Here is a 22,804-nt window from a genome sequence, read left to right on the forward strand (position 1 = left end):
GTGACAAATTTCGTGCTAGTGAAGGATGAGGAGTGAACAGTTGTACACGTGGATTTTCTATCAATCTAACTGGAACTGTGCAGACTCACCATGGCCTTTTGGTATCGGCACCTCAACTCTTATTTGGAAATTTCACTATATTCCTGGGATAGGATACAGTGGTTCTGAGTTCCCCAAACAGTGCTTATTAGACAGCAGAATTCTGCCAATGCCAACATGGATGGCAGTTTAAAATCTTGACTCTATTTCCCTCATTTTAATGCATCACAGGGGCCATCTTCTTCAAGTTCAGAGCCAGTTACATTTTCAACCACACTCAATGAATGATGACAAGTCCACTGGGATATCACTTTCTGCTATGAAATGAGCTCCAGACGGTGTACCTGAAACAGCAACATCAGCCAGAGTTCACTTTGAACGTGTCAGAAGCAACCCATGGAATCAGTGGAAGGGTGTGATACTGCAAGACAAACTCAAGACAGCCATATTGAGGGAGAAGATAGCACCACTGGTTTAGAATCAGAATCACAGACAACAGAGCAATTTAAGTCCTTTCCCCATGGGAACTGCCTCTCTCATCAAATCCCCAGAAGATGCAATTGAACTGGTCTCAGGACAGCTCTCATGGTTATCACACCTTTCCCATTTTCCCCTTCACATGGAAGGACCAACTCATCAAAGATATGCACATTCCTGGAGAAATCATGTCGACCAACATGTGACAGCTACAGAGGAAGGTAAATGGCCCTTTTCACTTTTTGGGTTCTTCAGACTTTCCACGTTAGGGTGATGCTTACATCTATTCTGTAATGGACATTTCCCCGGTTAACTGGAAAACATAAGATTCTAGTGACCTGATAGTGTAAAAACTTGGGCTTCAAACTTTGACTTATCAATTTTTTTTCTTGGTCATCAAGAATACCTTCTTCCAAATCATTTTAGTTTCTATTGATATGAAAAATCAAAGTACACAGGCCGATTGAAGTCGATCATATCAAGGTAAATTCTACTTCTCAAATTTTAAAACCAAGTAAGAATAATCATCCCCACCCCCAATCCAATTCATCACATGATTCTTTAAAGTTTTCTTCTTAGTGTTAAACCACTAAATTCAACATACTGTAACTGCATAGGAACATCAGGAAAACACATTTGACCTGTAGAACAATTCTCTGTAGGGCAAAAATATATAGATTCTTTATGAAAATCATGTGCTAAACATACGAACCAAACACTGCACTTTTTGTCTCATAAATGTAAAAAAAAGGAAGCTTAAACTCTTCTGTTTCACGTACAAACAGTCCAGTGATGTCTATAGGGGTCGGTGGGAGTGGAGAGGTGGGAGGGAGTTTCAGAATCTGAAGCACAGGCCTTCAGAGCGTGAACTGTCTCTCTCTCGTTTTACGCAGAGGGCCGGTACTCTGTCGAAAGGCTTAGATGAGACGATAGAGTCATGTGCTCCCTTCCTGATCACTAGCTGCTGATTGGCTGACTGCTCCTGCCAGCTGTCCCTGAACTCCAGCTTCCTACCATATGTTCCAGAGTGACATCTGGAAAGTAAGCCCCATCCATCAAGTCTGTCACATCTTGCGCTCAATCTGCTACCTTCTCTACAGTGTAATGGCATTATTAAAAAGCATTTTCATTAACATTTATATTTACAAAAAAAAAAACTGGCAATTTTTTTTCATTAGAACTCCTTAAAGCCATTTCCCTTAAATATTTAAAGAGTTTCATGGTAAGGTTTTTTTTTTCCAAGTTATAAAATAAAAATCCCATTTGAATTTTCTGATGTACAAAAAGAGAGATGAACCATCATGACTATGGAATCAGTTTGTAACTCTGAATATTCATGTCACCATTGTTCCATTAGAAAGTGTTTTTAAGATCCCAAACCACATTACCAGGATTGTACCAGAATTATTTGGCAAACGACTTTTCTTTGAAAATGGCACATGGAGAAGACACTTGTCTGCATAGCATCACAGCAGCAAGAGATCGGAAAAATAAAAAATCTCATTTTACTGGACTTAGAGTTTAGAGCTTCTGAGGAAATCAGATGCATCTTTCATCTTTCTCATCAATGGGATTCGATGTCCTTTCCTACTCACAGAGTGAAAGTTAAGCCGAACGAAAGCTGTCTTTCTTCACCAGGATGCAGAAGAGCTAAAGGGTTGTTTTGGCAACATCCTTGATCAAGAAGAATCACCAACCACTTATTTGTCTTGTGATTTCAAGTTAATTCATTTCATATGAGGCTTTCTTTTTTTTTTTCCTAGTTAGATTTCTTCACCAATATCTAAAAAAAGTTGAAAGCAATACAAAAATTTGTACACCCATTAATTTTCAAACATGACAAAGAAAGGGGAAAACACGGCAGGCCAGGCCTTGAGGAACGATGCAAATAAAGCATCCTATGTGGAAAGACATATGGATAATGGTCTTGTGGTGACGGAGGACCTCTTACTTTTGCCTAAAGGACGTCACTGCCAACCCTGATGTAATGCTATGAGGTCTGCCACTCCAAATTTGATGTCTTTACAGTGGTCAACAGGTAGAGAAATAAAAACAGAATTATGGTTTCGCAGGCTGGGTCATCTTAAACCCACACTAGGAGAGCTTAGAGTATTTGTCAGGTAAGCACGTGCTTGATTTGTGATTTGATGTTGGGTATGATGTTTTTATACTTTTGTGTGTTTGTTTTTGTGCTGCCATAGATATCTGCCAGTGGTTGCCAAAAACTCTTAGTTCCCTCTTCCAAACGAATTCCATTGGGTAATCATGAATTTCTTCGTGGGATGAGGTGAGGTGAAAGAATACAAGAGAGCCTGTCGCAATGCTGATTTCCATGCCAGTCCCGAAGCACCTGCCACAAGCCCGCACTGACGCTATTTCTTAGATCTGTTGATCTGCGCATAGAGAGGCTCCAGCTCCTACGGATAGAGGGACAAAGTGAGACCTGTTCTTGCCCTGATAGGATTTTCTGAGACAGCTTGGGAAGGAGGGTTTGGGGTTAGAACAGAAAGGTGACAGTTTACGATGAATGACCTTAGGTTATTTTTGGATTATTCAATCATGGTGCATATCATTTTGGCATCTTTTTTATTCTCAAGAAGAACAACTCACCCAGTTTTGCCCCTGGTTTTCTAGCTGAGCCTGACTGCCTGTTAGGGAAATCACAAGGTCTAGTAGACAGAGCTGGACCAGCTGTGTGATACGGACAAGATACTTACACTTTCTGAGCCTCAGTTTCCCCACATGAAATGAGAACAATACTGTTTATCCTATAAGGTTCTTAAGAGAATTAGAGAGACTACATAATAAAGCCTCTAGCACAGTGCTTGCTGGGAACAGGTCTTCAGAACATGGTAACAAAGATCATGAGTGAAGGGAACATTTTTCCAACATGGCAAACATCCACTTGAGACCGCTGAAATTCTATCTCCACCTGCTCTTTGGGTTCTACAAGCAGTGATGACTGGGTGAACTTTATTTTTTTATTATTATTTTTTTTTTATCCTTATTGGAGTATAATTGGTTTACATTATTGTGTTAGTTTCTGCTGTACAACAAAGTGAATCAGCTATATGTATACATATATCCCCATATCCCCTCCCTCTTGAGCCTCCCTCCCACCCTCCCTATCCCACCTCTTTAGGTCGTCATAAAGCATCAAGCTGATCTTGCTGTGCTCTGCAGCAGCTTCTCACTAGCTATCTATTTTACATTTGCTAGCGTATATATGTCAATGCTACTCTCTCACTATGTCCCAGCACCACCGCCCCCCCCCCCCGCCCCACCTCAAGTGTCCTCAAGTCCATTCTCTACGTCTGCATCTGGGTGCACTTTAGAATAACAGAAATAGCAATTGTGCCATTAGCTCTTAGTTAAAAGCTTCTGCGACTTGTTTCCATCCATCAGCTGTTTGAGGTTTGGCTGGTCACTTGCCTGCACCCATGGGGCTGTCCTAAGACGTACACAAGGGTTTTCACCAACATATGACACAACAAACCTCCAATCCAAATGTAGATGGGAAATGGTGTTTGGCCTTGTTGAAATTACTTCAGACTTCAGTTCATGTTGACATGGCCCAGCATGCACTGGCCAAAAAGATCAGATCAATACTCTGGTCTTAGGCATGCATAGGTTAAAACTGACCTTTATGCTGTCACTCTTGGATTTTTGTACCAGTACTAAATGGACACAGTGACATCTTAATTCTGCCATATTTTATATATTAGCCTGCCTTCTGCCATGAGTATAGATCCCTTTTAACTGCTTATTTTCTTGAACCAACAGACTGAACTGGCATTCCATAGCCTCTCCCGTGTGTCTGGCACTTGCCAGATATTTTCAAGTACAGTGTCTTTTGAAAATATCACAACAGCGTTGTAAGGCAGGTGATTTATCTCTTTTGCAGATGAGAAACCAAGCACAGAGAAGTTAAGTAGTTTGTCCATGGTCACACAGCTAGTAAGTTTGGGACATGGGACCTACTTGTAAGTAAGGTCCAGTGCTTTTTCTCATCTATTATAACAGTTGCCATTAAAAAAATAACAACAAAAAACAAACAAAAAAACAACTCTTCAGTCTATGGTGTTAAAGAGTGTTTTGGAGTTTATAAAGCACCCTTATGTCTTATTTTATCTGACTAACAGTCCTGGGAGTGGCATTTATTCTTTCCATCTTCATTTTGCAGATAAAAACTGAAAATCAAAGAGGTTGTGTGATCTCAAAGTCGTTGTGCTTCCTCTCATGGATTTAATATATTGTCCTGCTTGCTTTTATTGTAAAGTGGGGATGGGCTAGAAGATAATTTTGTTTAGACGCATCATTTTACAGATGAGGAATGTAAAGCCCAATGAAGAGAGCTTTTATTTCCTTAGAGTCACAAGGTTACTTAGTAACCGTGCCGTGAACAGAATCCAGGACTCCTGAGATCAGGTCCAGGATGTTTTCTTCTGGAACTCATCACCTCTGTATTCTTCCAGGAAGAAGGAGCTTCCTACCCTTTGAGGCACCCAATTCTGTAAAAGAACAGATGGCCCTCCATGCTTTCCACCCATGGGACTTCATACCACCCTTGGAAACGTAAAGTATAAGTGTAATACTTCTTCCAAATATCTGATGACAGAAAGCAGGAAAGCCCACTCTTCTGAGTTACCACTTTCCTGTTCCATCTGCCATTTTACATGTGAACCTAGCACTGTAGGTGCTCAGTGAAGGTCTGTTGAATGAATGAATGTCTAGGATACACTTTCTACTTTTTTCATTGTTCTGATCCCTTTGTCCTAAACACTCTCCCTTGTCTCTATTCTCTCAAAATCAAATCAAGCAAAATCTACAGCAAGATGATTTATTAAGCACCTGATCTCCGCCAACATCTTGAAATGTTTCAGATACCCGTGGTAAGACTAAACATGGAACCTTACTGCGTGTTTGTGTTCTGGGGGCGGGGTGGGTGGAGCACAGGTAGAGTGGTAAAGTAGTGAAGTACCACTACCGGGAAACATATCCTTTTGCTTATGCTGGGCTATAAGGATGCATCTTCATCTTTCCTGGGTAGACTTTCTCAGCTCACTCTGCTTTTTGGATGCCCTAAGAAGTCAGGCTGCCTTGATCTCACCCTACATTTGCTTTATTCTAATTTTGGAAACTAATTTATTCAACTGAGAATGACACCTAAAAACAGAAGAAGACAGCAGGCTCAGACAGGGTAATTAATGCCACACTGCATTAACTTTCTGCAGCTGAGATAAATATTCACACATCTCCTGCTTGCCGGAATTTAGCTTCAAATACCCATCACAACAGCGGTAACGACTGCAGTCAACTCTCAATTATCCCCACTAATGAAGGGGAGCAGTGGTGTGGAAAACCCCAAGCAGCAGATAATCCCAAAGTCTGACACTCTGATGCATTATACGTTTTGGCAATAGCTTTACCTTCCTTGTTACAGAATCTTAGACTGTCAGAGCTGGAGGGGAGCTAAGAAATCATTTGATCCAGAAGTTTCTGACCTGACTTCTGGCAAGGTCACATGGGGTCTTTAGGCTATTTTCGATATTCCAAAAAGCCTAAATAGAATCACACATTAACATAACATGCTGCTGGTATTTTTTCTTTTCTTTTGTCAGATCTGACCACATCTCTGCCCTGCTTCAAATCCTTCAAAGGCTCCTCATTACCCACAGGGTAAGGTCAAAGCTCCTTCACTGGGCACATAAGACCCATTAGTCTCATAGTCCATTAGAGCTAATAAATGCCCCTTCCAGACCATGAATCAAAAGTCACCCTCGCGGTCACGTATATCATGCTTAAAAAAAATCCTTTATGCCTCTGTCAGAATGATCTTTCTGAAATGGATTTGGTCATGCCGGTTTCCTGCTTAGAACAACCCTCCCAGCTCCTTAAGCTGCAAGGGTAATGCAGACCCCTCAGGATGGCCCACGGGGCCCTTCTAACATGCCTCCTCCTTCCCATCCAGCCACATCTACTTCCTCTCTCTCCTAGGCTGCCCTGTACTTCTGGTCCCCCCGACGTGATGGGATTTCCCATCCCTGAGACTCTGTTCAGACAATTCATTCTACCTTCGAGACCTCTCCTTGTCCTGCACCTGGGGGTTCATACTTTCAGAACCAGCCCAAATAGATGGGCTTCCTGGACAGTGCAGGTGATGTGGACCACTCTGCCCCTGGACTCCAGCAGTGTCCTGTGGAGACCTCTGTCTACACTGCCATCACGTCATCTCCTAGTGCCATCTACAAGGGGAGCTCTGCTGCACCTTTCACTGAGCGTGAGGTTGGAGCGTGGCAGGTGCACCCACCATCAACATGGAGTATGAGGGTATGAATGAGGGAATGAAAGCTGCTTCTCCTACTGGGAGTTGGCAAACATGAGCTTTAAGCTCATGTGTGAATCTGACATATTAATAATCTTCATTTCTAGAGGACAACAAAGCAGACAGAAACCATGCAATAAAAAGGAGAACAAATCAACCCTCTACCCTTTGACGTAAGGTGAATACCCTGTTTTCCGGGAAGTGCAGTGAAAGTGTGCAAGTACATGGGTGTGAAATCGGGCATATCCAGGCTAGTATTCCTATTGCCAACTGCCTGCAGTCACAGGCCACCGTGAACACCCTTGCACTTGAACAAGTCAGGTTTATTACCCGTTACAACGAAGGGAACCATAGGCAAGTCTGGAAGAGGTGATCAGAAAGGGTTTCTTATAGGATTAGGCTTATATTAGATGTTTAGGGGGAGGGCCAAGAAAGTAAGGTTTCTCTCTGGGTCAGATGCTTTCAGGAAGCTGGAGTATAATTACCTTAATAATTCTTGTCTGGAAGGCAGGAAGCATGGAGCAAGGTTAAAGCCAGGAGAGAAGAATGTTTGGTCATCTTTGGAATTTGGACAATGTTCCCGTTTGCTGTGCTCAGCCATGGCTATGGAGTGATTGTAACGTGTCCTGATCCATCACGGGCATAGAGTGCCTTGTCTGATGCTGATGTTCTGTGAAGTTGTTTACGTTCAACAGAACACCAACGGCCCAGCTGTGACGGCTGGGCTGGCTCTTGGCTGTCAGGCTGCTGTTCTCCTTCTCACTGTCACCTACTTAGAAACCTTAAAACTCTCTGCAGGTTTCTTAATCCCTCTGAGTGTCAGTTTTCTTGTCTGTAAAATGAGGCTAGAAATCCTCATTGAGGATTGAATGAGAAAATACACATTGATTGGCCCAGAGCCTGGAGGAGGTATCCCCAAAACAGTTAGGTTCCTTATGTCTGGGCATGTGGCTCTATCCTTCCTTTTAGAAGATGATTTTAGGCTTAAAAATCATCTGTATGTGGCTTTCTAAATTCCATCTCCTTTATAGACACAACCTCATAGTGTAACTGGGCTGTTAGGAAACCTAACAACGGCACAGGATCCACCCTGGGAAACTGTACAGAAAGAATGTGGTGTTAATCTAAAGGATCTGGTTGGAGGGCCCTGGGGATGGCAGAGATGCCCACGTGTTTGCAGATAACTTTAAGTATGAAGTATGAGCTCATGTATAGAAACCAGGTGGAGTCACAGCTTTAGAGTAATAATAGCTTATGTTTACAGAAACCTTTACAGTCTACATAGGGCTTTCCTTAATCACATACATGGTCTCACTTGCACAACACAGAGTCCGTTTCCTGGGTATTCCTATCTCCATTTACAGGGAGGAACAGGGCTCCCCAGAGTTTGGTGACTGGTCCAAGGTCACTCAGCCCGCATAGGGCAAAGCTGGGATATAACCAGGTTTGTGACTTTTTTAGCTTTCGTATTGCAGTAAAATATTTAGAGCAAAGCATTTGCCATTTTAATCATTTTTAAGCATGCAATTCAGGAACATTCATTACACTCACAATGTTGTACAACCATCACCACTATTTCTAAATCTTTTTCTTCACCCCAGATAGACACTGTAACCATTAAGCAGTGACTTCCTAGTCCTCCCTGACCCCCAACCCCTGGTAACTAACCTCTAATCTACTTTCCATCTCTATGAATTTACCTATTCTTACTTTTAAATCAACTTCATTGAGGTGAATTTGCATACAATGAAATGTTTCCATTTTAAGTATACAGTTTGATGAGCTGTGAGAAATAGGTACACCCATCTGGCCCTCCCCAGAGCAATCAGGCCATAGGGCATTTCCTCACCCTAAAAACTTCCTGTGTCCTGCTCAGTCAACCCTTCACTCCAGGGCAGCAACCACTGATCTGCTCTCAACCACTGCAGACCAGATTTGTTTTCTCGAGTATTCATGGAAACACACCCCGCTCTTTCCTAAGCCCACTGTCCTCTCCACTGCCATGCAACCCCTTCTGCAAAATGCCAAAGCAAGAAGGGCGCTCGGTCTGACCGTTTCTCTCCTGCGGGAAGAAACGGAGGCCCCCAGATGTGAGGGTTGTGTTTCCCAAAGTCCGCAGGAAACGGTGGAGAGCCAGGAGGGCAGCCCAGGGTCTGGACTCCCCTTCTCTGTGCTTACTCCCTCTCTTCCCCTACCTGTCCCCAGCTGTCTGGCTTCAAGTGTGAGGTACACAGTTTCCGATCCCATATCATAATGAGCCCCTTTGGAAGGCCACCTAAATTGTGCTTACGACTTTGCGTCCCTTTAATTTTTGTTGTGTTTGTTCTTGGAAAGCTTGGCCATACGGAGCAAAGGTACGTCCAAGACAAATGATGAGTGGGGAGAAGACACGGCATGCTGAGAAAGGCGGTCTCGGATGTGAGGTCACGCGCCATGCAATCTAGTTGCTGAGCAAGCCCATCTCTGCCCCATCCTGGGAGCCTGGGGGTGAGAGCCACACCGAGCCAAGCTGGGGGTCACACTGCAGCTGGGAGGTGAGCCAAAGCGTGAGGTCCTCAGCATCGCCCTGCCTAGGCAGCAACTTCAGCCTCAGCGTCTTTAAGCCCAACGCTCGGGCCTAGCTCGGCAGGGTCTGACATTTCTTGGCTTGGCAAAGTGAACCAGGGAGTGGAAATAAGGCTGAAAGAACTACATTCCACCTGAATCCATGAAAAATGCATGGGGCTTAGAGCCACAAAGACCCCAGCAACTTCCTAACGACCTGTATGAACTGAGGAAGGCATTTCGGCTGGGCCTCAGTTTCTTCATCTGTACAATGGGGTTTGTAACATCAACATCACGGAACTGTAACATGTGATGAGTGAGCTCATATGACATAAGGAATATTAACAAGTGGCAGGAGTCTTCCTTTCCTTGTCATTCAAAGGAAAGGGAAACAGTGAAGCTTTCTGACCATGTTCAGCCTGAAAATCTGGCCTTCAGAGTAGGAAAGTCTTCAAAACACAGGATGGATTAATGATGATGCCTTAGAGACTGAAGTTGCTGCCGAATGCACTTGCTTCCAGGGGTCTCGGGGTGCTGAAGCCCACTTGGTGAACACAGAAGTGCACAATCGGAGCTCCCAGGGGGTCTGCACACGTTCTGATCAATTCTGCACTTCCTCAATAACAGGCACAAGTTATCTGCTTTGCATATTTATCAATACATCACCTTTCCTGACCTTGTCATGCAGCAGATGAGGGCACTGAGGCTGTTGATACCCGTTCTCTGTCATAAGCAGGATGGCCTGTCCTGAGTAGGCTCCTGGCGGTCACGAGTGGGTCCTGGATCTCACTTGGATAGTCACCAGGACCCCCAGTGAGGTCAGCATATTTCAGGGACTTCTGGCCTTTCCTTCGCGAGCTGGGAGTGAGGACAGCCTGGGAGAAGGCTGATGTTGGAAGATCTAATTTGAGGATTGGGTCTTCCATGCTCTAGCCGGGTGGCCCCGGGCAACTTGGAAGGTCCTAGAATGTAAGAGCTAGAAGGGTCTGTGGGAATTGCTTTACCGAAGACCAAAGGTCATAAATGAAGCCATCTGCCTCACGTCACAAGCAATTAAGTCAAAGGGAGGCCACTAAAACCTAGGTGTCCTGATCCTGGTTGAGTGCTTTTAAGTTATTTAATCTGGGTCTAGAGTCAAATCCTATCCCCATTACATGTGAATCTTATGATTTCAACAAGTCATTAACCTCTCTACCTTACCTGTCATGTTTGTGAAACAGGAATAATAAAAATACTTAAGAGCATTCCCCTGAGGATTGAATTATGTGATGTTTATGAAAGTGCTATAAACATGCTAGTAATTTTTAAATTTATTTTATTGTTAGTAGTAAATGCAAATCTACTTGCATTACCTTCTAGAAACAGCATGGTCTAACTCAGAGGTCAGCAAACGACAGCCCATTGGCCCATTTTAGTGGCTGCCAGTTTCTTTTGTAAATAAAGTATTACTGGCACTCAACACGCCTAGCCCTTTAGTCTTTTGCTGCTTTCCTGCTACAGCAGTGCAGTAGAGTAGATGTAGCAGAGGCTGGATGGCCCACAAAGCGTAAATAGTCACAGAGAGTGCTGGCCTCAGGTCTAAATGATCAATGGAGTCTAGCTGCGCCCACGACTCTAGGTGCTGAAAACCACATTGAAACCTCCATTTCTAGTCTTTTGTACTCCAGAGGCTCATATCCAGCAGTCCACTGGCATCTCTACTTAGAAGTTCAAGGGCACCTCAAGGACAACTGGTCCCAAAGTAAACTGGCCTTTTTTTCTGCTCAAGCCTGCAGCTGTGCATTCCTTAGCACAGTGCCTGGCCCCACCTAGATCCCCCCGTCAGGCAGGAAGCTGGGGGTCATCCTCGCGCATCCCTTCTTTGTCCTCCCCTTCCACTTCCCTTCAGCCTTAACCTCCTCCTGATTCCACCTTTTCATATCCTTGGGCATCACGCCCATCTCTCCAACCTGGCCGACGCTGCTCTCAGCCAGGCCTTCCCATCCACCTCCCGGACTAGCTTGGCTTGGACTTGCCTCGGAGCACTGTGCCCCTGAAAAGGTGAGATTATTTTCCATTTTTGTGGTTCTCTGTTTTCAGGCTCTTTGTTATGTGATTCTATTTAAAAACAGAACAGTAATAGTAATGCCAAATACGTGTATTTTACTTTCAAAGCTTATAAAGCACCTTCATACTCATGATATCTTCTGATTCTGGGAGAGCCTAAGGAGGAACTGTTGCCATGATTCATCTTTGTCCATGTGTGGAGACCGGGGGGCCCAGGGGTCAGCTAAGGTCCTGCCTAAGGTCACCTGCTTTGGAACCATAATTAAGACCCAAGTCCCCTGACTCTGGGCATCTGGGCATTTCTTTTCTTTCTTTCTACCACCTCGCCACCGCCCCCCCCCGCCTCCTTTTTTTCTTTTTAAATCTCTCTCCCAAAGCATCTGAAGTTCTGCTTCCCCTGCCCACCCCAACACTAAAAATCCATCAAGTAATATTTTATATGTCTTGGGTTCCCACTATGAAGATTGGTCTTAAAAAAATGACAGTGACATTATTTCTGGCAATATGTATTGTTACTAAGGGAGACAGACCAAACAATTCCCCATTGTTACAGATGCTACTTTGACTTGACAGCTGGGAAAGTCTGATAGGCAGTTTATTTACTTAGCTATTTAACCAAATAAATGTTTTCATTTTTCTTTCATCTCCTCAAAAGCTAACATTTTGCCCTTAAAATTGCTCCAGCAACACATCAGTGGAGTATAAGTTACCTGCCATTCCCACACCAGCCATTATAATATTATTTGGGTTCTTTTTTTTTTCCCCTGTTGACCCAGTCTTTTCAAAGACATGTGATTCTCCCAGATGGGAGGGTAGGAGAAAAACATGAAATAATTGAAGATATTCCCCTTTATTGCTAAAACAGAAATGCTGTTTGAGATTGGCCCTGAAGCTTCCACCTGAGAGGATTGAGGCCGTCTGTTTCCTCTTACTAGGGTGCGATATGGTTTTAACTTATCAACAGATGTTGCCCCTACCTACTCAGAATTGTGCGGGCATTTCTAATAAAAAGCAGCTGGAGATAATGGTTGCGAGGGCGATAAGAAGGCTGAGACTCTTGCCTTCCAACTGTATGGAGGCAGAGGGGAAAATACAGCCATGGATGTTTAAGTCTCCCTGCATGGTATCCTTTTTCCAAATGCCTGGAAAGGCACTATGAAATTGCAGTCAGTAAATTTCCAGTTGGGTGGATGGGTGAATGGGACGGGGACAGAAGGATCGAATGTGGCTTGTGCTGCTATTGAAGGAAAGGCCCAAAAGGCTTATTTGGACTTCCCTCGTGGGTGTCTTAAGGGGTGCGTCGGCAAGGCTGGCATCAGCCTCTTGGCATGCGATTCTTGATAGGCAGTTGTGAAATTGCCAGACTAAGCTTTCAAAGGGAGAAAATTGCTTCATTGAAGATTACAGCCCAGCCCTCCTTTGGAGCTGGGAGCTACTTATTATGATTTATATGTGAATCTAAGATAAGGCTGCTCGGTTTTTTGAGAAGTGAGAGGTGGCCAGTGAGGCCCTAACAGGGGTACTTCTGACTATGGGACAGGGCAGGCCAGGGAACTAAGAAGTAGGGTTTTTCTTTCTCCTTTTTCCCAAAGCTATTTTGAGGCATATTGAAAATTAATTGCCTGCAAATAAAAAGTACAAAGCGAAACCTCCCAGCCAATGGCCTGGGTCCTTATGGTAGAATTTATTCAACATAAGGACATAAGGGCTAAATGTACAAAATCCAAGGGAGTGGCGAGCCACATTTACTGAGCATATATGATGATGGAGGTGGTGGTGGTGATAGAGTTGGTGGTGCTGATGGCAACCAGCAGCTCTTGGGTGCTTTCTCTATGTCGGATGCTGTGCTAAGTGCTCCACGCACATCACCTCCTGTGACTACTGTCCAAACAATAACCTTATGAGGACACTATTTTCACCCTCAGTTTTCAAAATAAGATCGAGAATTATTATGACATCTCATCAGGGTCACATAGCTCATAAGTGCTAGCACCAGATTCTGAACTTACTCTTGCTCCAGAGCCCAGATTTTTAAAGCTAAGTACCAAGTATCTGTCTCCATATGCTATCTCAGTTAACGTAATGGATACATAAGCCCCTTCCAGCAGATAAGCAACAAGACTCAACAGCAAGTATGGTTCTTGCCCAAGACTTCCTGCTTTTAAGTAGCTGAGCTAGAATTTGAACTCAAGTTCCAAATTGTGAGTTCTTTCCACTAGACCATGCCACATCCACCCACAATTCAGCCCTGGCCTGGGCTTCTAGACAGAGCATCAAACTCAGAACAGGCTGAAGCCCCACAAAACAGCCTCTACGACTGTCTCAGCAGAACAGGCTGGTAAAGATGAGGGTGTGAAACATCGATCTGCAAATGCTGCACGCCATCTTTATTCTCTAGAAGAACTTCCATTCTAGGATGATGTTGGCCATTATGCTGACGACCAGCTCTTGTCACCTCCAGTTCATGTACCAAATTTTTCAAGGCAAGGTGAACACGTGAAATAAAACATCTATAAGGGGTAGAAAAACCTCTTGGGGAGTCTTCCCAAGATGTCCACCCATCATCTCCAACTTTTGTCTTTCCTATGTGCCTATGTCACAAGCTCCCCAAATGCCTTTGCGAGACTGGATATTTAAATGGGCATGTGCATGGCATGGTGTGTTCTGGTGTGTTATTGTACGGAGGTGAAATGTGGCAAAAGGTACGGTGTGTAAGACTCCTTAATCAAAATCTATTTACAAAAGGCACTTTGAAAACGCTATATGAGCTTTCAATAACCATTAAAATAACTTACACATGAACTGAAACTGATTCCAAGGTAGCCTCAGAATCCATTTATGAACAGTGAAAACTATTTACCATTTTAATGGTTCTGACCATGCTATTCAGGCCTAAAAATGGAGCTCTGTCGGTATGGCCTTGCAGTCCTACATGTTTATGGAAAACTAGAAAAGTATCTGAAAATTGAACGCATTTGTCAAGGAGTGACCTTAGAAATCATGTCTGGGTAACATGGGGTACTTCTGTCTCCTGGGAAAGTTCGCTTCATCAGCCCCTCTTTCTTTCTGTCAAATCAGATGTATTGAAATTCAAGTGTCAAAACCCACTTCTAGTAAATGTAAGTACACCTCTCTTGAAGTCGCTGCTGATGGAGTCTGAAGTGGTTTGGTGGCAAACCACAGGCTGTAGCACAGGTGCAAACAGCAGAGCCTCAGAAGCGAAAGTGACACGTCTCTGAGCTTTGAATTCCACTTTCATGTCAGAAAGGGGGCGGGGGCCCCTTGTGGCCAGACTGAATGGGCTACTGTGATCTCACATCTCTATCAGTCTTATTTCAAGCACTGCTTGCTTTTTGTTTCTTAGTCTGGCTTCTCGGTGTGTTTGGTTGGTGATCTTTTTTTTTTTTTTTAGATCTGCGGAGTGTAGGCAAACATGGTGACACACTACTTAAAAGATTTAAGCATCTGAACCATATTTCACTGAGAAAGAACCAGGGTGGGCAGAATGTGTCCATCTCAGAATGTTGATGCTTTTAGACACTGATCCACACTAAGTGGCTTTGATCATGCCTCCTTCTACCACACCCCCAACTCAGAACATATCATTAATAACATAATATGACCATTGCCTACTCCTCACCTTTACCCCTACCTCCCAATATATGTCAAAGGTCATGCATCCATGAGGATAAACACGGTGGAAAACAGACACCAGGCAAGGCAGGATGGTGCAAACATCAGGAATACGCTCAGGCCAGGAGAGATGGAGCGAACATCAGGGATATGACTTCAGAGGTAACGAACAAGCAGAAGGGAAAGCGGAGGGCTTAAGGGTGGGAGATCAAAAGGACAGATACCTACCCAGACCTGTGCTATCTAGCTACCGGCCTGTGGACTTATATTATCACCACTGGGCTCCCCACTGGGCTCACCAAAGGGATCACTGTTGGATGAGGCCTGTGACCCATCAGGCTAGAACACAAGAAGATAACACTTTTTTTTTTCTTTTCAGTAACTGAAAATACAAGACAGCTGGGCATATTGTCATGCACACATATACTCCGTTATTTTACAGGAGGCAGCACTTCGTTTAGAGGATGCCCCTTTTGCAAATGTGAGAACTTGCAGTAACAATTTAATGAAAGGATAACAGTTTTCAGCTGCTCATTTGAACATAAAAGAAAGTGCATTCAGTCACCCCTTTAGAACTTAAGAGTCTGAGCCAGCATTCTTTTCTACATAGGTTTCCTCATGCATTGTCCATTTCAGATACAGAGGTTTTAAACTGAAGAAAAAAAAAAAAACAGAAAGAACAAACAGGTCACTTACAGCTTCTTGCTCTTCGCTTTTGCTGGGACTTTCAAAGCCCTCTTCGAAGATGTCATCAGTAGTCGGATCACTGGCATGGGATGCAGATGATTTGGATGGAGAGCTCTGTCTCGGGGCTGGGGTTGGAGCTAAACAGAGACCATGTAAAAAGAGAAAACATCCTAAGTGTCCAGCGGCAACTGTTAATACCCCACAGAAACCTCAGGGATCTGGTTATATTTGAGTCAAACCCCAGGACTTCTCTTCCTATCACAAGTCAAATCGATTGAACAGTTTAACATCTCCTCTGTACCTATTTATCTTGTCCTCTCACGTACTTGATAGTTAGGAAGGAGCTGGTCCACAGGGATGTGTGAGGCAGTGGTCCTCAAGGGATGGTCCCTGGACCAGCAGCATCAGTCACATCTGGGAACTTGTTAGTAATACAAATTCTTGGACCCCACGCTAGATACACCAACTGAATCAGAAAATCTGTGTTTCTGCAGACTTAAGCTGACACCTGCTGGACTCTGGTTTTCTTTCTTCTCTCTTTCTAACTTCATACGATTATTTCAATAAGAATAAATAGAGAAGAGGAGTGATATGCATTTATTGAGTACCTTCTATGTGTCACAAGCCATCAGATAATTTACAGGCAATATCGCTAATCCACATAAAGCTTCTTCGAGATAGGGGTTCTCCCACTTTTACAGATAAGGAAAGTGAAGGTTGCTAATATTGCTCAAGGCCACAGACTTGGCAAGTGGTAGAAGCAGGCTTTGTATCCTGGCACATAGTAGGTATTTGATAAACACGTGCTGAATAAGGAGTGTCTTAGTGATGTGGGAAAATGGAAGTAGCCGATGGCAACTTCACAGCTGGCACTTTTTTCCTTGTTCCATAAGGATCTGCATTTTCTGTCCTAACCTTCCCACAGTTTCCTTGTCTCCTTTATCTCAGAGGTTTATAATAAGCATGCCACTAGAAACTGCTTTCCTTTCAATAAATCTTTTTTTCTTTTCAATAATTTCTAACTTGGCATTGAAAATACCCAGCACTGGCTCAGCCCCAAAGGAGGGAGGGTGTGGCTTGATTTAGCAGCTGAATTTCAAAAACCATTGATAAGGCCTCCCTGCCATTACAGCCCAGAATTTACAAAACCTGGCTGCTTATCACACAGTGAGTGACTATAAAACTTGGTGAACTGCTTTTGCCCTGAAGAACATCTCTTTAGAACGATGATGCTGTTTATTGTCTGCCAGTGAGCTAGACACGGTGCTAGGCACTTTGTACTCCTTACACCCTCTAATGTAAACCCTGCAAGATGCTATTGTACCTACTGTCTTTTTCTGATGATGAAACTGAAGTGCCTTTCTTAGAATTAACACAACTATGAAGCAGGAGCCCTGGAACTGAACACAAATGTGACAGAGTCCAGCCCACTATGCATTTCTATTTCTATTTGAGGTGTACTTTTGGTTCCACTCCACTCAAAACATTTGAAAGGTGATGCTGATGGATAAGAGGATATAAAGATAGGTTGCACTCATTTTCTTTAAAATAAACTGTTTTTTTTTTTAAATTTAAAAGGAAGTCTATTTTGTTTCATGAGATGCTTATAGAACAAACCAGTTACAGTGGGTTTAAATGAGATAAGCTATATGAAACACCTTGATATGTGGTAGACGCTTAATAACGATTAGTGTAATTGGAATCTGAACTGTTTGACATGGTTTCTTGCTTAGTGATGGCTGAGAACCCTGACTGAGCTGCCGATTCTGAGAGGTATCCTGCTCATACTTATTAGATGCAAACAGTGGGATGCAAAACTTGAAGCTTATTTACGCACGTGCCTTAACCTTTAGAAGGTTTTATAGAATACCTCTGCACTCTACAACAGCAGTTCTCCATCTGGGACAATTTCACTCCCAAGGTACATTTGGCACTATCTAGAGCCATTTTTGGTCATCATGGCTAGGGGAAGAGGATGTGTGCTAGCAGGCCTCTAGCGGGTAGAAACCAGGGATGCTGCTGAACAGTCTACAGTCTACAGGACAGCCTCCCACAACAAAGAATTATCTGGCCCCAGGTCTCAAAAGCACCAAGGCTGCAAAGCCCTGCTCTGGAACCCAGGAGTTACTGAGTAACCTTTGTTTTGTTCCTTCATTCTCTACGTTTGTTCCAAAATACCTCCCACGTGCCAGACACCACACGCGCATCATGAGAAGTGTAGCACCACCAGGAGGATTAAGACTATTCCCTGTCCTCAAAGAACTTAAACTTCCTTCTTTCATATATAGCTGGCACATAAGCCCCTTGAAAGAGAGGCACTTGTTTTCAAAAGATGCTTGCTTTTTTTATGCATGGCTGTCATTTCTTTGGCATTTCATTTTTTATTCATGCTTCTTCATTGAAACCCTGTGAGTTGGAGTGAACAGGGATGCCTCCACCATGTAGATCATATGGCCTGAGAGGAAGTAGGTTGTTTATACCCATAGAAGAGGTTCATTTTCAGAACAGCATCCCGAACCTGGCTGAAGTGACATTATCTAATTGTGTTAACATTAGATTTTTTTGACAATTCTCGGTATTGGCTAAGTAGTGATGCGTATCATCTGTGACAGTAATGGAAACACCAGCCTCACTGTTTCATCAGTCTTTTCTTTCCCGTTATCAATTGTCAAGGCACAGGCTGGATAACCAGACACCTTCCCTGGATGGTGTCGACCAGGCACCCGTGTGCCCAAGAGTATCTAGATTCTGATTGGCTGCACAGTGCTGGTTTTCCAGATGCTGGCAGTAGAAAAGTGAGCTGGGGTAGAATCGCTGAATGCCAGAACCAGGACAAGGCACACAGCTACTGAAGCCAGCTCACTTATTGTACCTAAGACATAGCTGAGGTTAAGAGAAGTCACACACTTGCCCAAAGACAAAGCTTGGGGTAGAGAAGGCAGGGTTAGAACCCCAGTCCAGGACTCTGCACAAACCCACTGGGTATGCCATAACAATGACCATAAAAATACTTCCAACTCTGTGACGGATACGATGTTTTAGTACATGTACCACTGAATCCTTTGTATGACCCTTAGCCTAAGACAGATGAGGAAATTGAGACTCAAAGAAATAAAATGACTTGCCCATTCGCACAAACCTAGTAAGTAATCAAGCCACTCTCTGGATTCTCAGTCCAGACCTTTCTGTTATACGATCTTTTTTTCTTTTTTTTCTTCTTTGACCACCCGAAGCTTTGAGCCAAACCCTGGCTGACATTCTACCAGTTGTAGGAGCCCTTATGGCTGCTCTATCTCTGGCCTGAGTTTTCTCCTGATCTTAGTTTTCTATTCTAATTTTTTATCCTTGTTCCTAACACTTTTTACATGCACGTATGCTTTTCATTTTTAGTTCAATAAGCCATACCGAAATCTATATGTCAGAGCTGGGATATATATAAATGGAACAAATGAGCACATGAGCAAAAACAGGAGCCAGAGGGACATGCTAGAAAAATAACAGGCTTGTATCCAATTCTACCCTTTTGTCTGTTTCCTTTGTCTTCGAATCTCACTTTCATTATCTGTCAAACAGGTCTAACAAAACTTGCCATAAGCACTGTTAGGAGTAGAGAAATAACAAATATACAGCACGTGGGGAAGGTGCGTATAACTGACACCTAATAATGGGAGGCTATTGTTCTTAGTAGTAGTAGCAAAATAAACAAAGAGGCCCGCTGAAGGCTACTGAGGTGATTTTCCTGCCTCCAGAAACAAGGCATCAATCTCTCCCGGGGGGGTATGTCTCCCAAGAAGGGCACTCACGTGAGTTGGTGGATGGAGTGGTAGAAGTCACAGGCGTCAAATTCAACTGGGAGATGTCAAAGTCATCACAGTCGTCCGTATCCTGTGCCACCCCGACTTTGTTGAAGTAACTGGAGAAGGCCTCTGAGGTGCAGGTGAGGGAGGGCTGGTCGGGCTTGCGGGAGGGCACGGGCGGAGGCTGGGCCATTTGGAAATCCTTAAACATTTCTTTCCCCATTTTCTGCCTGGGCTTGTCGGTCTGTGGACTTGACCTGGCGGAGTCACCCGTGGCTGGGACGGTTGCAAGGGGGGTGAGGGGACCTTGGAACATGGCAGCTGGCAAAGGCATAACAGTTTGTGTGGGCATGAAGGCGGCTGGCGGAAACTGCCCGGCCACGGTGGGCCAGGGCTGCTGAGTGGCAGGGAAGAGACCCGGCTGGCCCCATGCGATGGGCTGAGCCCCCGGCATCACCTGAGCGACTGGTGGCTGAGCACCCATGGCGATCTGCTGTTGGACAAGGGGCTGCTGGCCCCAGAAGGATGGGAGGACAGCGCCCATTGCAACATAACCTGCGAGGGGGAGAAAGAAGAGTCAGGCGCCTTGGGAAAGAATCATTCAGGGAGTCAAGTGATGGGCAGAAAGGGACCGAGCAGCTACTAAGTGTCAGGCTGTGTGCTAGGATGCAAAGGCGAGTAAGACAGAGGTCCCTGCTCTCCTGGAGTCTGCCTTCTAGAGCCATGATCAGGGAAACCTGCTCTAAGGAGATGATTCGTAAGCAGAAACTAGAATACAGTGAGGAAGCACGCCAGGCAGGTATCCAGGGGTTAATAATAATACTGTTATAGTTCTTAAAGTTCTTATGATTCTTAAAGTTTCTGACATCACACAGCCTCAGGAACCAGTGTGTCTCAATGGAAAGGAAGGGCAGAGCGCCGGAAACCAGGCACACCTGGGTTTGAACCTTGCCTCCGCTTCTTGCTAGACGTAGGGCATTCCCAACTGCTTCAGCTCTCTAAGAGTCTAAGGCTTTGTTGTAAAGCCAGGTTATAACAGCTTCCTTCTCGGCATCGAAGCAGTGGGCAAAATGATTAAGAATCAAAATGTTGCAGTTTTAGAGGCAAAGGTTAAAATTCAGACCGCCACTTCTTACCTGTGGAATTTGGGGAGAGCTTAAGAAGCTCTCTAAGCCCCTCCTTATCTGTAAAATGGGCAGAAAATACCTTCTGTTTCACTGGATTAATTTAAAGATTGATCGAGATTCTTTAAGGTATGGAGTACTACAACTGACACAGAATGAACACTGAGTAAATGTGAGTATAATTTGAATCAGAGCCTAGAAAGTACTTAATACCTTCCTTGACATGTAACAGACATGCAATAAAAGGTAGCTCTAGGTTTTATTACATATTATTATTGTGCCAATTTTAGAGATTAAAACAAATGTAGGTTAGTATCTACTCAGGACCACTTCATACAGTGGCATACGTTGGGCACTGCAAAACTCCAGAGGGTGTATTCACATGTCACCATAATTTTTGCTATATTATTCCTTTCAGATGAGATCTAATCATTTTAAAAGAAGCACGGGTGACAGTCCGTACCATAATAATAGAAAGAATAATAATTTCCACTTATTAAATGCTTACAACATGCTAGGTACAGTATTAGGTGCTTCACATCTCCACAAAATCCCTGCAGGGTCCGTACCATTATCTCCATTTGAGGGATAAGGAGATTGGTGCTCAGAGAGGATAGGTATCTCATTCAGAGTCACACAGCTGACACACCTGGGATCAGGATATGAACTGAGGTCATTTGTCCCCAAAGCCAGTGTTCTTTCCACTGCCCCACACTGCCTCACCCAGATGGCCAAGACCAACTTCTGATCCTAGCATAGTTCATAAAGCTGGTCTAGCCATCGAATGTTTTAGCTCACTGTGGGCCTGCAGAAGACTCCCATGTCCTTCCAGGGGTTTCCCACCCTTCTCAGGGTGCAATCAAGCCCAGAGATAGACGAGCAGTCCAGGCAGAGTAGAGGGTGAAGACTCGCCTCTCAAAATAAGCATTTTTATGGCAGTCAGAAGGAATTTGCAGGTACAGAACAGTGAGAGCAGGAAAGAGGGCGGGTTCAGGGTACCTAGCAACTTCCAAAGGGAAGACAGGCAGGGTGGGGACACTGGGCATGTCCTGGGTTGCGTCAGTAACCCTGGCGAGCCCAGAGAAATCATGCCAGGGCTGCCTCACTCTTGCTGTAGCCTCAGATCCACCTGCCCTTCAATTGATTCAAAAGGGATGGAGCCAACTTTCAAAGCCAGTCCATTTCCTTCCAAGGTCAGAGGAGGCTCCAGAGGGGTAGACACAGACACACCGGCTTCCTGCTGATTAATCTAATAGCGTCAAATACTTCTATGGAACGAGACAGGAGTGGCAACAAACACAACAGACAGTATCCGTATCAGATCACCTTGGTCCTAGTGCACAGAAATGAGAGGGGTGAAGAGGCATGGGTTGCTGACATTTCAACTTGAAACTTGCTTACCTTGTCCCTATCATAGAATGATGCAGTGCCTTGACCGTACCAGCAGACTAAGAATTCTGCAACTTTTTTTTTCTTATTTTCTGTTTGACTTTGATGGGGTTCAATGGTTCTCAGTGGGAGTGCTACTGCCTCCTAGGGGATGATCAGGAAACTCCTGGGTTGTGTTTTGGTTGTCATGATAACTTGGTGCGGGGACAGTACTGACATTTAAGGGGCCAGGAGCATTGACACTAGACCTCCTATAACGTGGGAGAAGGCATGCATGACAAAGAATTGTCTGCATTCTGTTTGTGATTATTTGAGTGTAGACTGGACTTTGAATCACGATGAAATTCAAAGTTTCTTTGTACAGTTTTAATGCACTTAATTTTTCAGGAAGGTAAGAATTGTGTACATTGAGGAAAGACAGTATTTTGTTTCATTTGGAACACAGTCAAGAGTTGTTCATGAAGCCGGAAAATCACGGTCCCTGATCATGGCATTGGAGGCAGCATGACATTTCTGTTCTGGTTGGTCTGAACCTGTGGTGATTCTAGTTATAGGTACAGGTACCTGACCACTTAGTATGTTTTCTAGTGTGGTTGTACCTGGGCATTTCCTTACTGAAATACATACCTTGTTATTATAAATTAGCTTTCTTTTATTTCTTCTTTATATTACGTTAGGACATTATACTGATTTTTGAAAAACCATGCAGGTACATTATGTTCTCTATGAGTTTCATTTCAAAA

General features: G+C 44.0%; 1 protein-coding gene across 3 annotated transcripts in view; it reads right to left on the minus strand.

Moving 5' to 3' along the window:
* Positions 1-1,749: 1,749 nt before the first annotated feature.
* Positions 1,750-22,804, minus strand: part of DAB1 (DAB adaptor protein 1) — a 414,727-nt gene continuing 393,672 nt past the window's right edge. For 2 of the 3 annotated variants that reach the window (XM_057744802.1, XM_057744811.1), the window contains exons 12-14: positions 19,555-20,103; positions 15,761-15,888; positions 15,308-15,403 (exon numbers count right to left, since the gene is read on the minus strand). In XM_057744802.1, the coding sequence (XP_057600785.1) occupies positions 15,308-15,403; positions 15,761-15,888; positions 19,555-20,103 (773 nt within the window). Of the gene's footprint in view, positions 2,934-15,307; positions 15,404-15,760; positions 15,889-19,554; positions 20,104-22,804 lie in introns of those variants that run through there. The other variant, XM_057744820.1, reaches the window with a different exon arrangement.

This window comes from Hippopotamus amphibius, chromosome 1 (genome assembly GCF_030028045.1).
Source record: "Hippopotamus amphibius kiboko isolate mHipAmp2 chromosome 1, mHipAmp2.hap2, whole genome shotgun sequence".
Taxonomy (NCBI): domain Eukaryota; kingdom Metazoa; phylum Chordata; class Mammalia; order Artiodactyla; family Hippopotamidae; genus Hippopotamus; species Hippopotamus amphibius.